General features: G+C 44.2%; 2 protein-coding genes across 2 annotated transcripts; one reads left to right on the top strand and one right to left on the bottom strand.

The window, feature by feature from the left end:
* Positions 1 to 6,232: 6,232 nt before the first annotated feature.
* On the top strand, positions 6,233 to 8,120 carry lft1 (lefty1). Its single transcript, XM_041959249.1, has 4 exons — positions 6,233 to 6,497; positions 6,715 to 6,961; positions 7,120 to 7,359; positions 7,796 to 8,120. The coding sequence occupies exons 1-4, from the start codon at positions 6,233 to 6,235 to the stop codon at positions 8,118 to 8,120; spliced, it is 1,077 nt and encodes a 358-aa protein (XP_041815183.1).
* Positions 8,121 to 10,685: 2,565 nt separating this feature from the next.
* On the bottom strand, positions 10,686 to 21,675 carry hnrnpub (heterogeneous nuclear ribonucleoprotein Ub). The gene is made up of 14 exons (XM_041958488.1): positions 21,082 to 21,675; positions 19,494 to 19,608; positions 17,359 to 17,438; positions 17,011 to 17,150; positions 16,800 to 16,899; positions 16,009 to 16,121; positions 15,445 to 15,708; positions 15,182 to 15,301; positions 14,919 to 15,047; positions 14,655 to 14,823; positions 14,254 to 14,532; positions 13,879 to 14,150; positions 13,526 to 13,663; positions 10,686 to 12,804 (listed from the first exon to the last, which is right to left on the bottom strand). Exons 1-14 carry the CDS (start codon positions 21,527 to 21,529, stop codon positions 12,754 to 12,756), a joined length of 2,418 nt encoding a protein of 805 aa, XP_041814422.1. The 5' UTR covers positions 21,530 to 21,675; the 3' UTR covers positions 10,686 to 12,753.
* Between the last annotated feature and the right edge of the window lie 1,368 nt (positions 21,676 to 23,043).

The following is a 23,043-nucleotide window of genomic DNA, read 5'->3' as shown; positions in this document are numbered from 1 at the left end:
TTCTTGCCGTCTTTGCACAGTCAAGCTACCAGCAGCCTGCTGCCAGAGACTCACGACAGGAAAGACGAGCAGGTAGACGGCTCTATCCGTAACGCCGCGCTGGATTATGGGAAGCGGGGCCTGCTTGTAAAATATGAATGAGATAAAAATGGACGCTCAGCTCGCGACGCTGCTTGTGGCTAAAAACTATTTATGAACTCGCTCAAACTACTTCACCTCTTTCTCATCTAATAAAGACTGTCTCAGCTGCGAAGCGATACGTTTCAAATGCGTCGTGTGTCTAATTTTTTTTTTACGAAAAACGTCGATGTTTTCCAACTGTCACGCATGCGTAGAACGCTAAATCCTCAAATCGGCCATCTTTGCTGAGCCATAGCGTGAGCCGGTCCGTTCCTTTACAGCTAGCAGCCTATCTCCCAGCATTATAGCGTCTCTGGTCGCTGCTGCAGGCAAAATCCCAGATCATCATCATGGCGCCCGTCACAGCATCTGCTGTGCGGAAGGGGCAGGGGTGTGTGGTGGTGGTGGTGGTGGGGGCTGTCAATATTGTGAATGGAAACTGCGGGCTGTCTGTCAGTCTGCTGGTGACGTGGTGCGGAGAGGACACATTTTCTCCAGGCTGGAATGACTGCTGTCCCTTTAACTGGCTGCAAAACACTTGGTTTATGGAGGCGAACCTACGCAGTGATGGGGTCTGCGTCAAACCTGTGCTGAGCCCTGATGGATGTTGCAGTGGGCCACATCACACAACCTTCAGACAGTACATGAGAGTCGTAGTTTGTGTGTGTGTGTGTTGGATTGATGCAAATGGCCAAACTTACCAAACTCTGACATTTAATGAAAGTTTAAGGCACTTTGGCTACAGCTGATCCATGAAAGTTGTGCATACATCAGAATAGCCTGCATTGACATGTGTGCATCTAATCACAACTACATGCAGTCTCAACAGGCCCTTGACTGTGACCCATGTGCCCAGAAACATCATTGGCATTATAAAAGAGTGAAACATTATTGCAGTTGTTCCACTTCGACAGCTTTTTTCATGTGCCAGCGTCAAGGTGTGGCAGGTTTGTCTCGGATTTTCTGCCTCTTGGGCTGTTCTTGGCCGAGAGAAGCTTTAATGCTGAGAGCAAACTCTGGAAGATAAACAGGCTTTCTGATGACCCTGGGCTCTGCTGTATTCCTGCAAGCTGAGTCACTCACACTGTTCCCATGCACACATCCCTAAATGAGAATTGAGCATGGATCATGATATACTAGGCAAATCCCACAGAATCAAGGCATCTGCAAGTGGTTATTTATTTGCACTCATGTGTCTGTTCTATAACACCTGTTGGAGGGGCCATCATGCTCACATTCCTAGTGATATACTGCATGAAAGCAGTGATAGCAATGCCTTAAATGCCCACACATAAATCATGAAAACACTATCAGCCGTTGTCACACTTGAAGGGGTTTTATTCTAATCTCTTGTTGGGAAATGTCCCATCCTTTTGAAGTGAGGTGCTTATCGCCACTCTGAGTACATCTATTAATGATTAACGGCTGGCAGAGCAGCTGAACCTTCGGGAGCAGAGAGGCAGACACAGAAGCCATGTGTTTTTTTGTGCCACACGCCAGCAAACACCAGCATAAAATGATCCGCTTCCATATTTCAGTACATATTCAAATGGATTTGTTGCTGCAGTGCCTGGGACGAGTAAGGCACAAAGGGCGCACTGTGCTGAAGCGAGCACACACTGAACCGCTCAGCACGTAAGATGTGTCCAATAAAAGTCATTTCGATGGTGACCAAGTGTAATTTGAAGCACACTGCATTGACACGACTGTTTATATGAAACAGCCACTCAGCTGTGTCTATATTCTACGGCGTGGAGCCACTCTGAGGTGATTGATTGCCCCGGTGTGAAATATACTGTGTGCAAAAGGACGCGAGCAACAGTGGGCAGCAACGTCATAACAATGCTGGAGAGGAGAAGACCTGTTTGCTTTCTTTCACAACATTTATGACTCCCTCCCATGTGTGGCACTGCAGAACCAGGTCATCTTGTTAAAGAGGAAATGCACTCTAGAATGGAACCCACATGTGCGGTATCTATTGCACCGTGTTTTAATTTAGTGGAATTCTAAATTATGAATACCATCAACTCTATTGATGACGTAATGGCAATAAATAATTGGGTGCACTATGAAACAGCAGCCATGGTGATTTCACTGGGATACAACGGCCTATTTTGACTGACAGCAGGAAGAAAAAAAATTAGCCTGCATGTAACATTCCCAGTTACATAATAAATATAAATAATGTTTATTTGTGATGTCTTTCAAATGCATCCTCTTAAATAAGTTGAAGGATTGTAATGGAAAAATATCTAAAAACACAATAAAAAAAGGAAAGTAAAATGGATAATAAAATATAGTACAAAAAGAGCATAAATAGAGTCATAGTGGAATTACAGTGATGTAATAAACTGTCACACATTCAATAAAGACAACAGAAAGTGTAACCGAGACATGAATCAGCCAGTGCCAGCAAGTGTGAACTGAGTCTCGATTGGGCTTTACTGCTTGCCTTGTCTATTTCATCGAACTGTGACTTCACCCTCCCAAGTGCCACACTGCAGGCGCAGTTTTTAGGGTGGATGTTCCCTTTAAAGCCTCGAGCTGTTCATAGTGTGACCACAGCGCCCTCTGCTGTGCAAACTGCCTTCATGCAAGTGAAGCTGGAGTATTTTTATAGGCTCCCTGCGGCTGTCAGGTATAAAATGTCATATTGTAAATGTTTTTTATTTATTTTTTTCCGGGCTTTGATTGGTTTTTAGTCAGTTTAATCCATGTTTGCTATTTACAGACTGCAGATTTTTTTTTTTGTGAACGTCCTTCACCTGAGAATAGCCAATGAAACAATCATTTTTGGATTTTCCAAGTTTGATCAGGTTCCTGCACACTAAAAGTCTGTCCTGTGTCAATTAATTAAAAGTTAATGAAAATATTTATTGTTAGTCCTATCTAATCATGTCTGATCCGAGGCTATTTGGTTAAGTCTACGCGGGGATTAAACCCTCTTGTCTCTGCGCTGATTGAGCCGTCATTAGCTGTGTGAAATGCAATTAGACTGGCCTGTACTCCGTCTAGATGTGGAGGCCATTGAGCAATAATTGTATTGTCCTTGCACAGGTCTAGCGCTTTCCCCTCTAACAGACTGATCGATGATTATTGGCAGGCAGCTGGACGGACTGATGCAGACTCAGAGTGTATCTTTGACGTCTGCAGTGAAGGCTTGTATGGGCCATTAACGTGCAAACTAGCTGGGCTCATTTCCCCAAATATTTGATATGAAGATAAAACAGGCAGCAGGCTTGTAGATCAGGAAGTCTGTGACAATAGAGGCATGTGAATAATGAGGAATTTGCGCTGACCACCAACACAAGTTCAATATTGACTTTCTGGAGCAGCAGCAGCTCCGCCTTGTTCCCACTGAGACTCCACATGCTGATATATGTAATGTGTGTAACCCTAACCACATGGGAAACAACCAGGCTGCAGCCAGGCCTTCCTCCTGCAGGCCTCTCTGTAATATTTCTCTCATATAAGCATTTCAGCCGGGCCCTCTACAAACAGCAGGTTTTGCAAGCAAAGGCGATTTCATGTTTCACAAATGGAAGGGAATGACCTATAAATTGGACTGCTTTTGAATGCAAATGTCTGGATGTTAATTAACACCTGTGTTGTTGATTGTGGGAGCTTGTTGGCCTTTGATTGAAAAGAAATGGCACCTAGGAGCATCAGATGTAGCTTTGAACTAGGCAGCTTGTCTTTGATTGGCATGGGAAGGAAGAAAGACTGAGAAATATCACACAAAGGCCATCTTAATTTCCCGAATTAGGGGTTGTAATGTGAGGGAGAGGGGGTACCGAAGGTCTGTGCATTTCAGGCTCTGGACAACAGGCGCTTCGACTTGGCCTTTGGCTGGACTGGACAATGGCTGTGTGCTGAATTTACATGTCTGCACTGACGCTTCTGATAGTTTGGACCTCATCTGTGGGCTTTGAGAGAGGAGACTCTGTGGTCTTTGCTGTTCATATTCAGGATCTACTCCTGCTCCAGCCAATTAGATCTTTTTTGTTTGTTTGTTGCATTTGTCATTAGTGAACTGTGTGCAACTGTGACATTCTCAACTATTTTGTGCATATTTAGCATGTTGTGATTATAAATGTCACAATGTGTAGTTTTATTCTTTCTTAGGGTCCTATGATAATGGATGAAAACAGTCTTTGAGGCTCATTTACAGTATTTTCTGTGTTGATCGATGCTTAATTAATTAGCAATGCCCCCATCAAATAAACCAATAGATTAGTGTCCCATGATTAAAGTTCCTTTTTTCAGCACCAATTTTGTAAGAATAAACGTCTTCAAATGTAAATTGGCCAAACTTAGCATAAAAACCTAATGTGACCTATGAGACCAGTGGGTTTACTACATATGCACAACAGCAAATTGTCATTGCAAATTTCAGTTGTTCATTTAACTGTGCAAAAAGCTGCAGAACATGCACAGCTGCAAAGTTGCAACAAAAAAGAAATAATTAGGTTAAAACACAAATACAGCAGCATCAAGAGCAGAATAACCGAGTTATTATAACTCTGCAATACTGATATTAGTCTTAACTCTGTACACACATAACTGCCTTCACACACATGCAACTGGACATTTTTTCAAGTATTTTTCAAACTCAAATATTTCCACACTGTGTTCGCTCCATACGTGTGGTACCAGGTCTCATCACTAATTAATAATTGGTCTTGCTTGTAAGATGCAGGCACTAGCTGGAGCGAGCGAGCGGGTCTGGCAGTCATCTGTCATTTGTTCTTCCTGTGTGCCCCTTCAGTCTGTCTGACATCTCTAAGCAAACACCGGCCAATACACAACCCCAGGCAGAGCCTTCAGGGCAGCCAGTGAGAGCAGCCCTCTTCTAATGTTTGTGTGACAAAAAAGGCAAGGCAAATCCTCGCAATGGAATCAGATAATCACCAACCTGTGAAGAGCCTGCCCCAATCCACATCCATGCCGGCCCCCCGGCCCCTGGATTAACTGTCTGTTTGTCTTATAATTTTAATCTGCTGGAGAGGGCCAAGAATGGGTGACAGGGCTCGGAATAAACATCTAATCCTCTAGTCCCCCTCCTCCCTTGGACCTCCGCATTACTTCCTCCTCGGCCCCCTGTTACACAGTTGCGCCTAAATGAACAGGCCAGCGTGCCTGCTGGGTTTTAGTCCAGATCTCGGCCCACCTTTCGCTGGACAAAACTGCCTTCCAGCCACCCAGACGGTCAGAAATAAGCTCCTTGTGTGACAGACTGTTGCCAGACTGCCCCGGCCTGACATCGTCCGGTGGAATGTACACATCAGAGTGTGGGGTGTGTGTAGACAAGGGTGCTACTGAGGAGAGGCCACTTCAGGTTCACAGGGTCAAGAGATGTCTGTCTGGGACGCATGTGTAGCAGCAGAGAAAACACTTCACGAGACGAGCATTTTGATTCTAGAGAAATCTCTGTGTTTAGCTGAATAAACTTTTACTTCAGCTGTGTGAATTAAAGAAAACGACTCTGATTTTTAATTCAGTGCAAATGGCAGCTAGGGCTCCATCGGTAATGACCACATTGTTGTCTGTGTTCAATTATATTTGGTGTCACTGCCAAATAAATTAATGCATTTTATGTTTCTTCAAGAAAGTTCAGCATTTTAGGGTGAAAAAGCCGCTGAAAGAGCATTTTAACCATCATGATACCCACTTCAACTTTGTGGCACATTTGTAAATTATAGCTGAACAATTTTTTTAATACATAAAAGGCTTTTCCACAGTCAAGATGAACAAAATAGCCTTATTTATTTACACTATAGAGAGTAGGTTTTAGCCATCAAATGCATCGCAGACCAGCGGCATCAAGCATAGTTTTAGTGGAACTATGGTGAAATTACACCTCCACAATGCGGATGGCACTCGAGTCTAATTGTTGCTGTTTGAAGTATGGCCACTTAGATATCCTGTTTAGGATGGGGCTGTATTGTCGCACCTTTGTTCTGATAAGGGTCCCTGCCCCCATTGACAAAGTGCGAACGACTGGGAGGGCCGCAACAATATAAGGGGCCGGAGGAGTGTCAGAGGCACACTGTCCTGTCTCTGGCTGACTTGTGCTACCGTGCTGCTGTTTACCACACTGAAGATTTGACTCATGGATTTCCTCCGCGCTTGTGTCCTGTGCACCGCTCTCCTCGCTCTCGCCAAGGCTTTTACGCATCAGGATATGAAGGACGCGCTGCTGCAGAAACTTGGGTTGGACGAGGTTCCCAAGATCCATAAGAGGGATTTGGAGAATCTGGTTATTCCGGCGCACGTCAGAAACAAGTACTTGTCGATGCTGAAGATGCACCACAGCAGGAGACGCAGATCTCTGCCCAGCCTGGCGGGCATCCTGAGGGGAATCCCTGGTAACGCAGGTAAGGCCCTTCCCCATTTTTAAACATATGTAACATGTAATTTGTAGGAGTTCATATGAAAAAAGCTTTGACACAGATGCCAATTTAAATAAACAGTTATTTCCGAGCGTAATCGTGACACTTGGTGAAAAGACGATTTTACGCACCAAACTGCCTTCACCAAACAGTCATTTGAGGAAAGACTCGCCTAAAACGCTTCCGATGCTTTGTGCTTTAGATATTTCCGGGGAGTATGTGTATTCTGACACCACTCGGCATCGCATGGTGTTCGACATGGAGGCGAGGATCCCTGATAACAGCGAGGTGACCATGGCGGAGCTGAAGCTCTACCAGCGGGCTTCCTACCACAAGCGCTTCGCGGTGGAGAGGAAGAACCACCGGCCCGTCAACAACGCCCGGGTCAGCATCTACTGGGTGGAGGTGCTGCCAAACGGGTCCAACCGGACGTCGCTGGTGGATTCACGGTAAGGGATCACTTTCTCATGGTGACGTGTGGAAAATATACACTAGCTGTGGAGCAATTAAGAGGCGGCATCACCAAGGCCCCTGCGGGTTATCTTGGTAATAACCAAATTGCATTCTTCTCCTTTTTAATTAATCGATCCTTATCTCGTGCTCACAGGTTGATCCCCATTCACGAGACCGGCTGGAAGAGCTTTGATGTGACCCAGGCGGTGCACTATTGGTCCAAGACCCAGCAGAAGACACCTATGCACCTGGAGGTGTGGATCGAGGGCGAGAGACCTGGCAGCTACGCGGCAGAGGTGGCCAAGAGTGTGCGCTTTACCACCCAGGAGCAGACGGACAACACCTTGGGGAAGCCCGAGCTCATCCTCTACACACTCAACCTCGAAGAATATGGGTAAGGGCGCCAGCTTTTGATATACAGGATATTGTATCAGCGTGACAATTAGCCCATATCCTCTTTTTCTCCCCCTTACCATTACACATTCATCATAGCAGTGTGACACAGGGGTGTCAGGCTACCTGTTTTCATGGTTTGGAGAAATAAAAGTAGTGTCTGGCACTGAGAAGCAGCAACAGTCCATGAGCCACATGAAATTAGTTCAGATGTTTCACATATTAGTGCTTAATGGTGCTGATCCTATGTGGTTTGAACAGCTCTCGCTTCTATTCACATTTAATTAGGCCTTTTTATGTAGATTCGCCCACTAAAAAACAATAAATATCATAACTGAATGAATACGAAGAGCAGGGGTGCAGCCAAGAGATTCTGGGCCCCTCTGGGCCTCCGTGCATCAGCAGCCATCTCACATCCTCGATCCTTCCCTCCCCAGTTCTCGCGGCGACTGCGACGTCAACCAAAACAAAGACGCCTGCTGCAGGGAGCAGTACTTCGTCAACTTCCGCGCCCTCACCTGGACGCAGTACTGGATCATCGAGCCCGCGGGCTACCAGGCCTTCAGGTGCACCGGCGGCTGCAAGCAGCCCAAGCGCAACTACGGCTACGGGGAGAGGCGGTGCACAGTGTCTGAGAGCGCCCCGTTACCCATCATGTACCTGGTGAAGAAGGGGGACTACACTGAGATAGAAGTGGCCGAATTCCCCAATATGATCGTGGAGAGGTGTGCCTGCACGATGGACAATGTCTCCATAGTATGAAGTCGTGGAAAACAGCTGTAGTATTCCTACAATCACAGCCTGCTGCTGAGCCTCATGGGAATATTATAGTGGTTTTTCATTTGGGTGTTGATGTATTTAATGGTTTGAAACAACACGTCTAGTACTTTCTATTTAAATGACATTTATCGGGAGTTTCACACACGGCGGGCGGTCCTGCTGCCGTCCCGCTCCCTCTCCTCCCACAAGCACTTTTATATATTTTGTAAATTTCGATATCCTTTTTTTATTTGAATTTGTGTGAGTTGTGTCGGATCTGCAGCCGTCATTCAAATTCGGTCCGATGTGTTATATTTTCAAGCTGTACATAATATGGATGAGTTTATGTTTGGAAAATAAAATATTTTGTTTCACTTAAGAGTGTGTGCTCCTCCTCCTCCTCTTCCTCCCTGCTGTCGAGCGTGGCTGTCTGGCCCCATTCACATTCATGATCACATTCACATGCAGCTACATGCAGCTGCCCCCCCCCCCCCCCCCCCATTTATTTGCACTTATAGGAAATAGTAGAGCAGAGCAAATAATTTGCCTAATGACTTCTAACATTTGTTACACCGAGGGGACCCTGTCGTTGACAATGGCGGTCCAGCCTACTTGTAATGCTTTATTTACAGTGGGAAGGAGCTACGCGGCCACATGCAGGCAAACATGAAGTCAATTCACATGAAGCCAGAACGGGCTCTCCGTGTGTTTACATCAGACTTAGACCGGGCCGAGCATTGGTAATCAGAGCCAATACCTAATGCGCTGTTTGCTGTCTGAGTGGGGGGTCTTGTCATTCGCTAATATGCTGCTGATGGAGGTAAACATGCAGCCCAGCCGAAGACAAGCAGCTGCCTGTCTGGGAGGGAAGTGGATTCCCAGCATGCACCTCCAGCAACACCAGGAGGCATCGGGATAGAGGAAATACAGGCGGCGCTGAAAGAATGAATGTCATGCATATTCTGCTACTCTTCAAAGCGTAGTCAGCCCCCTTCAATGTCTTCATGTTTTATTATTTTTTAGAATATTAAACAGATTTAATGTGGCTTTTCTGACACTGATCAACAGAAAAGAGCATTTAAGATAAAATGTATTTACATGGTGATGTAAATGAACTACTGAGTACAAACATTAGTGTGTATTCACCTCCTTTCAAATGACACATCTAAACCATTAACAGTGCAGCCCACTGGCTTAAGAAGTCACATCATTAGACAAATGGAAATATCATGCATGTGTCAAGGGGTTTCATTCAAATGCAATATAAATACACCTGTATCTGAAGTAGAAATACACCTGTATCTGCAGCATGTGTAGTAGAAATAAACCTGTATCTGTAGTGGGAGTAAGTCTGTGTACGGACGGTCCAGCTTTAGGTAAGGTAGTACTGTTGCAACATGAAGACAAAGGGAGACTCCCACCAACTGAGCAAAAAGGGTCAGGAGGTCGATGCAGGTTGGAGAAGGAACCCTTTCCAAGTGAGCATCCCCCGGAGTTCGATGAAATCAGTCACTGAAAAACACAGGAGACCACGACCCAGCTGTAAATCCGCCCAGAGCAGGCCTTCCTCAACAACTGAGGGATGACGGCTCAGGAGGAGGCTGAGTTTGGACAGACCGTGCACCCTTCCTCTGTTTTAAGACAGGAGTCTGCAGCCACGCTAGCAGCTCTGTGACACAGTGGTGCTTATAGAAGATAAATGCTAACATCAGCATGCCAACACAATCTGTTTATCAAATGTAATACCATGTTCACCACCATCCACTGTGTTAGCATGCTGACATTGTCTATGTAGCAGGAAACACAAAGCTAGGCTTTTTAGGCTGATGGGACCATCATTCGTTTTGCAGGTATCAACATTCATCCTCCGGAGGCCATTAATGTCTGTCCTGAACTTCAGGATTCATCCTCTGAGGACCATGAATGCACGTAAAAAATTCTGTGGTAATCCATCAAATACTTGTTTAAAAATTTCAGTCTGAACCAAAGTGGTGGACGGACCGGCAGACGGATAGATCAACATTGCTCCTCCCTAGACCTGTGCATCTAAAAACTCAGAAGACATCTCAGCAGCAGTTTCCCAGAAGACTCTGAGGTCAGCTGAAGGATGGTTCTGTGGTCCGGCAATTCGTACCGATGCACCGTCCATGTTGGCGGCAGCGTCGTACCCTGGGGATGTTCCTCTGCAGGAAGCCCTGGACGGCAGGAGGGTCAGACGAAAAGTCAGATAGACCAGCAGCCTGCGAGGAACCTGACGATTTGTGGGATTTGCTTTCTAGCTAGACAGTGAGCATGAAACACAAGCTGCACAGTAAAGGCTTAAAAACAACAGAGTCTACAACTCAGTCCAACCGAGAGTTTGTGGATTCACACAGATTTAAGGCTGGAATTACTGCCAAAGGTGCTTCAACGACACACTCGCAAACAAGTATCCTGCAAGCATCTGTGATGGATTTAGATAACATTAAACGGTGGCATTAAATCTAGCCCGCTTCGACGTCGTGAGGCAATAAAATAAATAAAAATGGGCACTTTTTATTTGCACTGCAACAAACCACAGAGTCACTATCCACCAGCTTCTTTAACTTTAATAGAGTTGAGACAAATTAAAACAGAAAATACAATCCCAAATCTTTTAACACAAATATCAAAAACTGTCAGATAGAAAAGACAAGAAATCTCAACGTCTCAAAGCATTTGCATTGTTGGTTTAATCGTAAAAGACCTGATATACAACCTGCAACATAAAGCGATAAAAATATAGTGTCTGTTGTATTACAGATTATACTGTAAACTCAAAGCTTGCATTCTGCTAGATTTATGTATCCAGTACAATAAAAACTCGCCAGACATTTAAATATAGTCAATTCATCACACAGCAGTACTCGGGCAAACTAACACTTTCTTAATCACAATACAGTTATTACTCAAAGTCAATTAACTCATGAACATTCGTGCATGGTTCAAATAGTGGTGAAGTATTTACATGTTTATTAAGTATCAACACGGGCAGGTAAAAAATGAAAGCAATGGACACACGCGAGCGGGTTTTGTCTGATCTACTGTGATGGTTTGTTTTCCAGCTCTGATGATCTTCTACTGCTGAAACTCAAGCTGGGTGTCCTCCGCCAGCACAACGTGGTGGGGCACATTATGAGCAGTTGGATGAGGAGCTGCCATTATTGCCGGGCCACACGGTCACCAACATCAACTCTGGAGTGCTTCCAAACGTAAGAATGTATGAAAGTTGACCAAAAGTTACTCCCCGCTCCTTTTCCTAACCGTCTGAGAAGGTCTTCGGGAACTGTTGGTGTTTTGGATGTGTTGCGACACTGTGTAGCCCTTTAGGTCTGCTGGTGAAAATGAGTAACCCTGCCTGCTTTCAATCATGTTTGTGCTGAGTTAGCATCATCGGAAATTTGTTTAAAAATCGAAAGTGTGTCAATTAAAAAGAAAAATGCTGTAATGGTTTTCAGATCCGACTGATCAGTGCTGTTTTTCAGAAGTCTACTGCACTAAAGGAACCGTTTAAAAAGGAATCTAGGAACCGCACTTCCTCCTGAGACTCAAGCATAGCCAGTGCTCTAATTTTTAAAATAAATTAAAGGACTTATTTAAAAAATAAAACAAAAAAAAGGCATAATGTTGTACTAAAAATGGCTTATTTATATCCTGAAAATGGCTTGGCCAAAATACTTTCTCAAAGCAACAGACATTAGAATAGCTAAAGGCTTGGTAATGGCGTATCAAACACAGGACACTGGAGGGGAATTCTTCGCTAATGAGGTGTAAACTGGGACTTGTAGTGGGGCTGATGTCCTCACTGTTTGAAGTAGCAAACTTGGACATTGCCCATTCAAAGGTCTTTTACACACCTTTGAAGTGAATCAAAAGTCATAAACCAGGAAGAATGTAAAAAAGCCAACAAGTCGTTTATTGTAGGTCTATGGAGTTTAGGTTACAGGTTTGATACTGGGAACAAAAGACAAAAACTTGCTGTAATTCATTCGTTGCTTCAGTTTAACTGTTTGACAGCGGACTATATTGACATGTACAGTCTAACAATATAATCACCTACCATGCTTCTTGCTAATAAGCCAAGGTTCCTTTCAATCATTACTGTTTCTTAAACTTTGCATACAAACTACGCCAAAAAAAAAAAAGAAAAAAAAAAGAAATTTACAATTTGTAATAAAAAAGCAAAACAAAAATCACAGCACAGATAAAATGCACAACCCTGGGCGGGGGGAGGGAGGGAACAAAAACTTCAACATCTGCTGGGCTGGCAAAATATTTCTGGTTCCTGATATTACAAACATGAGATTTTTAAAAGCACATCATTTAAAAGTGGTGGAAAAAAGAATGAAATATACAACAGAAGAAAAACAGATGACTGAATGAGACTGAACCCACGTTGTACATGTGTATATAGATATATAAAGCTTCAATTACACTCAGGTTGCCTGGTCTCCTCTCTGATGTGGAATGTTGTTGCTCCATATCGCTTTAGCCTTCAGCTGATGGGTTTTTAGATTATTAAAAGTGGGTTCAAGGAAAATAAAATCAAAAAGCGGGGTGGAGGGATGTTCCGTGGCTAGCGGTGGGTCTCTGCCACCAGTCCGTTAGAACAAGTGTCTTAGTAATATCCAGGCTGATACTGCTGGCTCCACAGCTTCTCGTTCCAGAACTGCACAAGACACAGACATCGGCAATGCATTCAATATTTAGATACTTTTCTTTTGTTATTGTGTTAGAATAATACAGTTACAGGTAGGGGCTTTAAAGACTGTTCCTCATTTGTGCATTCGAGGATGCTCTAAAGTCCGAGATAAAGAATGAACAGTAGGAAGCACTGATTTTATGACGTCACTGTATACAAGCGTCTTTAACTTTAAAGTTGAGACCAATCTCAAAGTTTTCAAATACGGTTGGAGCTGAGATTAAGACCGGATGTTAAAAAGCTTTACATGTAGGAAAATTTAAAAATCACAAAATATAAACCGTGTATATATGATGTCAAAGGGATACTTGCGAGGGAAAAAAAAAGAAATTGTAAATGTACTTTGTTGCGGAAAATATTTTGCCCTGGTAGTACAAGTTTATAGTATTATTTGTTTACAGTTAATAAGTAGCAGTATGGTACATACAGGCACTACAGTGAAAGTGATAATGAGAGACGATTTTCATCAGGGTTGCGATATAACTACTGTTCTTGAATAACCCACAGAGCTAATTCAATACCAGCTGAACTCCATTCACACGCACAAACGCTAGTGGGAAAATATTCAGTGACAGTTCACATTAAAACATTGACTGTGTGTGTGTGTGTGTGTGTGTGTGTGTGTGTGTGTTAGAGAAGTCTGGTGTAGTGTGCAAATAAACCATTTCTCAACTGCAAAAATACTGACCCCATGATGCCAGCTCTGGTTGAAGGCTTGGGCCTTGTCCATGCCGTTCCTGTTGCCAAAGTTGCCGCTGTTCCTGTTGTTGCCAAAGTTGCCATTCTTGTTGCCAAAGTTGCCACGGTTACCACCTCTCTGATGAAACTGTAGGGGGAGGGTTTCAGGGAAAAGATGAGCATGCAGTAGCTAATAAACTTGAATATTAAAAAAAAAAAAGAGAGAAAAGCAAATAATCTTAAAGAATACAGGTCAGTGGTTAATGCTAAAACACAAACAAGTGTTTCGGTGCTACAGACTCTCCGTCTGAGAGCCTTTGCAACCTGGATACCAGGATGTATGTGTGCCATCATCAAACCCACCTGGCCGGGATGTCCCCTGTTTCCACCACGGTTCATGTTGCCTCCACCTCCTCTGTTCATGTTGCCTCTGTGCATTGGGCCGCCTCTGTTCATGGGCCCCCCTCTGGGTCCCATGTTACCCCTCATTGGACCACCCCTGGGGGATCCTCCCAAGCTGGGAATGGGGCCGCCGCCCCGGTTGAAGTTTCCACGGTTATGGAACCCTCCTCTGAAGGCTGGAGGAGGCAGGAAGCCGCGAGGTGGACGGTTGAAGCCGCCGCGAGGACCAGGAGCTGCAGAAAGACCAGAAACAGCACAAGTTAGGATAAATGTGCTTTCAATAAAACAAGTTTCTAACAAAATGGCATTAATTACACCCCCAAATGTCAATCATACCTCCTCTGAAGTTTCCTCTGCTCTGGAAGCCTCCACGGCCACCACCCCTCTGTCCAGGTCCACCGCCGCGGCCAAACTGGTTCTTGCCTCCCCGGCCACCACGCAGGCCGCCGCCTCTTTTTGGTGTTGTGCTTCCCTGGTTGGGTTTCTTCTCGGCTGGCAGAGCAGTCTTGCTTTCCTCTTTGTACTGCTCCAGCAGCTTGGCCGCCCCCTCCTTCGGCATCTCGGCATAGATGATCTCATCAAAGCTCTCTCCCTCCTCAGGCAGAGAGTAGAAACCTGTAAAGGAGAGGGGGTGGGGGACATGATTAGGGATGGAAAAAGAGAAAAGACTGAATATGACAGAAAAAGACCCAGTAGAGGTTTCAACTACTAACTACTAACCCAAGCATCTTTTTTACCTTTCATTTTGAGGACAGCGTGCTCCGGCACTTCTTTGCCATCACTCTCAACCTTCTGCTGAACCCTCTGCTTGTAGTCTTCGTCAGAGGGGCAGACCACCACGGCCTTGCGCTGGAAGCCTGCAAACAAGCACATCTTCCTCTTCTGGCCTGGGGCAGACAGGTTTGTCTGGGAGAGAAGAGTGATTTATAAGGTTTGAATTTAAAGTCATGCCTGCAGAATTTTGGCAAATGCTGCGATCACATTCGGTGCCCGCCGCTTACATGATCCAGGATGTAGTTCCTCTTCTTGCGGGCAGCAATCTCAATAAACTTCCCTAGGAAAAGTGGTGCTCGCTGGGAAATGGCGGTCAGTTTTGTAATGTCCTTTGACTGGCGTTTCAGGCTGTTGATCTGCATTAAATGATGGGACAAAATACTCAACATTAAAAAACACTTAGAATAGCGGGACAGAGACCAAACATACAGTACACACGCTGCAGGGCTACTAAAAAAATAGGAAACCACACAGCTGTATCAGTACTGACCATCATCTTGTCCACAATGGTGTCACTGCCCAGGATGTAGTATTTCCCAGGGTTCTCCTGGACATGGTTCTTCACCCATGTAGTCTTCCCTGAGCCTGGCAGGCCAACCATCACTATGATCTACATAACATGACAGCCAAAGACAGAATTAAAGTAGACTTTAAACACACAAATACATTCAAAAAGTAATGTTCTAAATACCAACAAAATATATATTTACCACATCAGTAATTAAAAAAATATCTACACAGTGCTTTGTTTACCTCACAGTCAGCCTTGGTCTGTGGCCCCTTGAGCCCCCGGACTCGTTCATCCACAGGGATTTGCTGCAGGAAGGTGTAGCCCTGGGGCTGAGGGAAGTACGGCGTCTCCATCTGGCCAAAGTTGAACTCCACAGCACAATTGTGGCAGATGATGTGCGGGAAAAGGGCCTGGCCGTTCAGACTGTCCTTGCTGACCTGGAAAGCGACAGCCGGCTCCCCGCCATTTTTGGAGAAGGACAACACCAGCTCCTCACCCTCAAAGTCCTTAGCAAAGCAAGCAAAACGCAAAGTTCTTTCTTTCTTCTTATGAAATGAGAGAATGTACCAGTCACTGACAAATCACACTTCACTTTCAAAATAAAAGATGACAGCCTTTCATCTAGATTAAAAAACAAAACAAAACCTAAACACAATAAATAAGGGAACAAAACCAAACTTGTTCTACAGAGAGCAATCCTGCAGAACTCTTTACACATCTGAGGCATTTTAATTCTAATCTTACTTTGGCTTGGTTTTCATGTACTTCAATGAGCTGATGAAATATAAGCAGCATTTATGTCTTACAATAAGGCAGCAGATGACATCATTCTCCTCATAGGTTTCTCCAAAGTCCTCCGTCACACAGTTGGTGGTCTTCTTGCCTTTCCCAGAGTATGCGTAAGAATGTTCCTCCTCACCTACACATTAATGGGAGAATAAATTATTTGACAAAAACAATTTGTGACAGCTAGCAGGTGGAATACTGCTGAATTAACACATCATGTCTCAGTCACTGGGACTCTGTAATGGTGTGTGAATCATCCGCTGGCAACAGGCCAGCCACCATTACTATGATGCAGCCGGAGATGGAGCCATTTTACATTAGCATGTTGTGCTGAGTATGAACCACTAGAGGGACCTCTTGAGACAGACTGCCTTCACAGAGGATCACAGCGGTCTCAGTACTTGCTGTTATCTTATATGGCAGACCTTCATGCAACATACACCTATAGCACAGGCTGGTCAGTCTTAAACTTTAAAACATGGTTCACTTTCGTCCAAATACACAATTTATGCAACACGCTGTAAAATCTATCCAAAATATATGTTATGAGCCCATGCATTGGTTTGGTCACCATTTTGTGCATCAGAAGCAGTGATATCCCATAATTTAAACAGACAAACGAATCAACTAAAAAAATCTTCAGAAGTTCTCTGTACACGGCATGTGTGATATGACCAAGTAGAAGCTACTCTGGCAACAAGTGGACAAATGGAAAGTTACAGCTCGACTCGACACTGAATGCCTGAACGACACAGCCAACAGCATAATATATAGAAGACTGTAGAGCTAAAACATATGTTAAAACACTGACCGAGGAGCAGGGTGCCAGTAGCCAGGGACCAGCCGACCTGCACGTCGTGAATATCCATGTTCTTGTTGGAAATGTGCTTCACAATAATTTTCTCTGTAATCTGTTGACAGGAAACAAAACACACCAACAAAATGCATCACAGGTCATTTCCACTACTCCAGTGTGTGTTTCTATTTTACACCTTCTTTGCAAATACTGTTTAAAGTTATACCTTCATCTCAAAGCAGGCTTTGCCTTTGTTCACGCCATAGGTAGCCTTGCCTCCGGACCACAGGTAAGCAAAACTCTCCATTGTGAGAGATGAGGCACTGTAACGGTCCCGTGACACCTTAAAGTGCAGGTCGCAGTTGTCTGTAGCGCACACACACACAAGCACACTCATCAATATCTGTATCTATTCAAAAAGGTCTCATAAACAAAGTGTGGTTTTTCTAGCTTGCTACAAGTTTTTCTTGTTCTTTGCAGTAACAATTTTGGATCAACAATCTTGGAATACCATTAACTTTGCTTTGAAAAAATGTTACTGAATACAGTAATTTGTCACATTAAATTCACTGACAGGCATCCAGGCAGACTTTTGTGTCATCAAACTCCTCATCTTCTTCCTCCAGGGGTGGCACAGGAGACTTAAATGAGGCCCTGAAAAGAAATACCAAGCAGGTAATTAATTAGAGGATTCGCATGTCAATGCAACTGCATGGAACAAATAGATGTCTTGGGTACCACTTGCTGAAAAATATTTGGGGAGAGAAATGGAAAGACAGACTAGGGGAAACCATACAAAATAGAGCCAGTAAAATGAGCAGGCGAGCCTCCAAACTTTGTGGATAGTCAGCTGTAATGTGGACCTTGGCAGACAACACTTACCTTGCAGTATCCAGCGAAATCTAAAACATGAGAGATACACAGAAAGAAAGCACTTCTGCTAGCCTTAACATGCAAGGCTATCCATTGGTGAAAGTGGTAAACTCAAAGCAGACCTCTCCCCTTTGAGATCAGTGTGTTTAAGATCTCCAGGATTGCTGTGGGGTCAGTCAAAGCAATGGCGGGTGCAGTTATATTTAACTTCCCATGTGTGGAATTATAAATGAAAAGGTCATGACTAGCTCACTGGCCTGTGTAACTATGTAGTACAAGTTGTTAACATGCTTAGCTGCTTGAAAGGAGCAATCACAGTGTACTGAGAGCTACAGCAACTTACCAACTCTGTAGCTTGAGATTAGGTATCTAAACCTCTTATTGGTAAGCTCCAGAAACTAGTCAAAATGTTGTAAGGAAGGCAAACATTCACATTGTTTCAACTGAAGCAATGATCTGAGGCCAGTGGAGTCATTATTTAGTGGGATGGATTTGGGGTACAACATCCCATTGTCATCATCTGCAGCAGTCTTAGCATCTCCAAAGACATCCATCATCATAATTGTCCTCAAGCCGACTTGACTGCTGTACAAATGGTTGCTGAAGGGAGACTTATGGTGGCTCTGGAGAACAGACTGAGTTGGAGCATATTGTCGATGCAGTCGACCAGTGGGCCACACACTGGCTGCTGGTCTATAGGCGTGCGGCTGCTCAGGGGCCACTGTTTTCACACAGGGTAGCTGTGTGTCTCTCTTTTAAATTGTTGGGGAAAATACTACAGTAATGGGAAACAAGGGAAAAACTGGACTTCCAATTGGAAATGAACGGTTGCTTTAAAAAAAATTTGACTGTCCGATTAGAAGGGGGGATAAAAGCACCTGAAGAGGCAGCAATACTATCCCAGAGTCCCAGACGTTTCCCAAAAGTAAAAAAACAAAAATTAAAAATAAAAATGGTTGAATCCAAAACCGATTCCATTTTCTGCCAGTTGATCTTTACAGTGTGTCAACAGCGCAATGAAAACAAAACACTGACCGAGAAGTAGGTACATGTATGCACACACATAAACTCACAAACACCCACACACACCATGCATGATGTCACCTGTACAGGGGTAGAAGAGAGCCTTGCAAACACACACATCCACACTCTCACACCATGATAGCATACACACAAGACATGATACATGAGACAGAAATAGCATTTTGACGTCATACAACCAAACAAAATGGAAAAAAAAGGAAAAAGGGGGGAAAAAAATGTAAAAAAAGGACCATTGCGAGGCAAAACGATGGACGGTCAATAGCAAGCTCCTCCGTGGACGGTCCAAATACTTTGGGAATTTTGCTACATCCTTGTGTGCTACACTGCAGCAGTGGACCCTTTCTCCCATGCCTCTCAGCTATTCCTCCCACCCTCCCTTCATTCCAAAGTGCACATCTGCTACTTTCCTCTGGGTTTGTTCTCTTTGAGCAGCCTTGTTTCACGTTGAGGACACAATGGGCTTTCCAAAACAATAAGTGGCACGAGGAACAGATGTGAAAATTCATAGAGACTTGGTAGTTGCACTTCTGCTACAGAATGCAGTTCATTAAAGACACAAATGTGAGTGGGCACTGTAAAAGGTAAATGGTAAGGCTCTTAAAGTAGTCAGGGATGACCCTCAAAACATGTGTGTGAAAGTAAGGTTATTAATAAATAGTATAATGCTTGAAAATGAGGGTTTTCTCTTGCTAGTTATATGTGCATTGGCACTTAAAGCCAATACAGTTTAACAAAGCTATGGATGGCGCTTCAGGGATGCTGAAGGCCATTTTTGCTCTGTCCCATCCTTACCAGCTGTATTTGTTCTCTTCAATAAATTCAAAGTAGCCCCTTCCATGTTCCTCCCGGCGTCTCTTAACACCCTTCTTATTCTTCTGATCAGCATTCGTGTCTTTGTCCGCATCCCCTTTGAAAATAGAACAAAGATATAGAATGAGGTGCTCCTTTTTATGTGAGAGAGAGAGGTCGGACTGGCAGTGGGGTTCTGGCCCACAAAGCCCGTTCATTAGTTACATAGTGTCGACCATATCATCAATATTAAGGTAACTAAGAGGTGACACCTCATGATTACATTTAAACAACACAATCATACTCCATAAACTGTAACAGCTCTAATGACCAGTTAGTAATTACAAAGTGAGCTGGTCCAAATGAACATTGTGAACAGGGTTTGCTGGGGCTGGAAAAACAAGTCTCTGTTAACTAAAGGGACATAAACCCTGCAATAAAGGGCTCAGACTATACTGTCTAATAAGATTCAGATATCAGTCTTTCATTAAGAGACAAGTGTACTGTGCTCTTGGACAAACGCATCATGCAAGGAAATACTGAAACCTGCATAGATCTGGATCCCCCCTCCCCATATCTTACAGATTTACCTCGGTGGCTATTTATCTTTATCCTACATTTTCTATGTTCATTCCAAAAAAAAAGGATGACGCTTTCTGTTCAAACCACGTACAAACTAACCACGTGCTGGACAAGCAGTCCAGCGCCTGCCCCATATTCAGCACGGCTTTGGATAAGCTAGTTCAGGTGTTCCCGGTCCATTTCAAGTCAAATACACTTGGATTTACACATATCGTGCCATTATGGAGACATTAATTGTAGTTATTCCCTGGGAATTTGAAATTTAAGTAAAAATTCGTCTTGCTTTTGGAACTCCCCACTTATCCCGTGTGAGCTTAGGGTAATTAACAGGAGAAAAGCGTAGGGAAGATACCCACTAATGACTACAGTAGCCAAACCAGTTCAACATTTCCAACGTGTTACTTTCACGTTATGCCAGTTTAATGTAGGTTGTAGCGTGTCTGTCTAGGAGCACCGCCACCCTACCACCCAATTCGTACTGAAACGTCAATACTGGAACCACTGAACTAGCTAACCGGCTGGTCAGATAGTTAGCACTGCACCACAGACAAAGAAAATGACGTTAGCTAGGAGGCTAACACGCTAACCAAGCAAAACGAAAACCCAGACTAAGCTAAAATAATAGCTTATTTCTCACTTATTTTACTCGGACACTGCAGCGAATGACATTCAGTTATAAAGTAATAATGCTAAAGTTGACGTTTGTGGACTAGACTATCGATACTTGACGTTGCAAAATGACTAGCTAGCCAAGGTAGTGACCGATGCTAACGGTAAATTAGCTGACCGGCTAACAGTTTCGGTTTGTAGCTACCGCTTGCTACTCTATCGAGGTTACGCTATCTAGCTCAACATGGACGCTCTTTTGTATGGCTACGCATTCAAATTTGGTCATTCCCAGCCGGCTCCCTCCCGCGGTAGCATTAACGCTAACGTTATGGCAAAAACCGACACCCAGCCACAGTCCATCCAGCCAGTCACATTTTCGTAACCAATCCAGTCGACTCACCCTCAGTAGCCTGGTCCCCGGGCTCACCATCTTCTGTGTCTATTTTCTCCATGTCGTCCACATCTCCCTTGAGCATTGGATCCATCTCGTCGTCCTCGTCCCCGTCCCCGTCCCCGTCCTCTTCCCCCTCACCCATCTCTTCGTCCTCGGCAACGCCATCTCCCTCGCCCCCATTTTCCGGCTCTTCTTCCTCCTCCTCGTTGGCCTCCATGCTTTCTTCTATCGGGCCATCGCCCTCTTCTTCCTCTCCCATACCCTCCTGGCTGAAGCCCTCTTGCGCCGCAGCTTCTTGGTCCAGCGGGGAGTCTCCGGCTAGGGCCTCCTCGTCCAGCGCGGCCTGCAGCCGGTCCATCAGCTCGGCCTTCAGCCCCTTGTCCGAGAGATTACGCTTTTTCAGCTCGTCCTTCAGCTCGTTCACTTTCAGCTTTTTAACGTTAATTGCGCTCATTGTGAATGTTCGACTGCAAAATGTAGTGGCTGAAATTCACAAATACGACGACAAATAAATAACTGGGCGCCCTTTGTTAACGGATGTAGCTCAAATCTGCGCCAAATGGCACCCGCTCTGTCCTACCAATCGTTCACCGGCAAAGAAGAGCTGAGCCGAGCCTGCGGTGTGGGGGAGGAGGATGACGTCCCCTACCGTAATTACCCAGAGAGCAACGCAGCTTGGCTACATAACCCGCCGACCATCTGTCACTGCCGTAATTATAAAACCAGCCCCAGAGGAAAAAATGGGACAAAATGTGGAGGAAGAAAATTCACACATATAACATCCAGGATATTACTCATCTTATCGTTAAAGGCATAATGCATATATGTGTGGACATAAGTAAACATATTGCATAATGCATTTTTAGAAGGGAATGGTTAATGAATGGACGTTCAAAATATGCTCATAGGTCGTGCTTCTAGCAAGACTATAGGACGATAATAAGATAAAAAATACTGTAATGTAATTATTTACCACCATTAATGTAGAAATATTGGAAGTAGGCTATAATGTATAGATTGGGAACATTTATACTCCTCGCCATGGGGAGGAACAAATATAAATTACTAATAAGTTAAAAAATCATGGAGTGAAATTTGGATCAATTCACTGAACTTTCCAGTTCAGCTGGCTGCTTTAACACTAAATCTGCTGGAGGGTTTTAGGGCAGCTATCATCTGACACCAAGCCAATCGAGTAAAGGAGGGTCACTTGAACGACTGTACATCCTTTAATTCACTTTTCTAAATACACGGTTTTATTTGCATCTGTTCATCCCGATTACAGAAGAACACCAAATTCATTACTAAAGAGCAGCAAGTGCGGCCATTTTCAGGCATTTGACGATTGATGTGGAACATGTTCATGCATTAGCACAAAAAGCGTCACGCTCTTCATGACGACATGAAGCACATTTGATGTTTTGTCAGCCTTTTTAAAATTTAGAATTCATTTAAAGGTCGAGTGTGCAGGATTTCATGGCATCTAGAAGTGAGGTGGCAGCCTGCAACCAACTATAAACCCCTCGTCTCATTCGTCCCCTTCCAAGCCTTTAGGAGAACCTACAATGACCTCGGCAAACCCGTGACATCCAGTTTGCTGAGGCCTACCACTCCGCTTGTGAAAACATTGAATGCATCCTGTGGCTCCGGAGCTGTGTCTGAGTAAAAAAAAAACCTCTGATGATGTCATTAGATGCAGAAACGTAGGCTCCTGCATTTATAGAGCTTGACTCATACTGGGGACTGAAAAGCGGGATATCTCTTCCTCTGCTGCATCCTTTTTGACCATTCTGCTGTCAATCTGTCTTGTGAGTCCCACAACATTCTGAAAGTGCAATGCCAAACCTTTAAACTCATTTTTATACAGCCTCTGCCTTATGTTAGAGCTCATGCTCATGTTTTTAGGACTGCATGCAGACTACTGCATGCAGACTTTGCATTACTGCAAGTCTGATATTCTCCTGTTTT

This window comes from Chelmon rostratus, chromosome 18 (assembly GCF_017976325.1).
Source record: "Chelmon rostratus isolate fCheRos1 chromosome 18, fCheRos1.pri, whole genome shotgun sequence".
NCBI lineage: Eukaryota > Metazoa > Chordata > Actinopteri > Chaetodontiformes > Chaetodontidae > Chelmon > Chelmon rostratus.
This window is presented reverse-complemented; position numbering and strand designations above follow the sequence as displayed.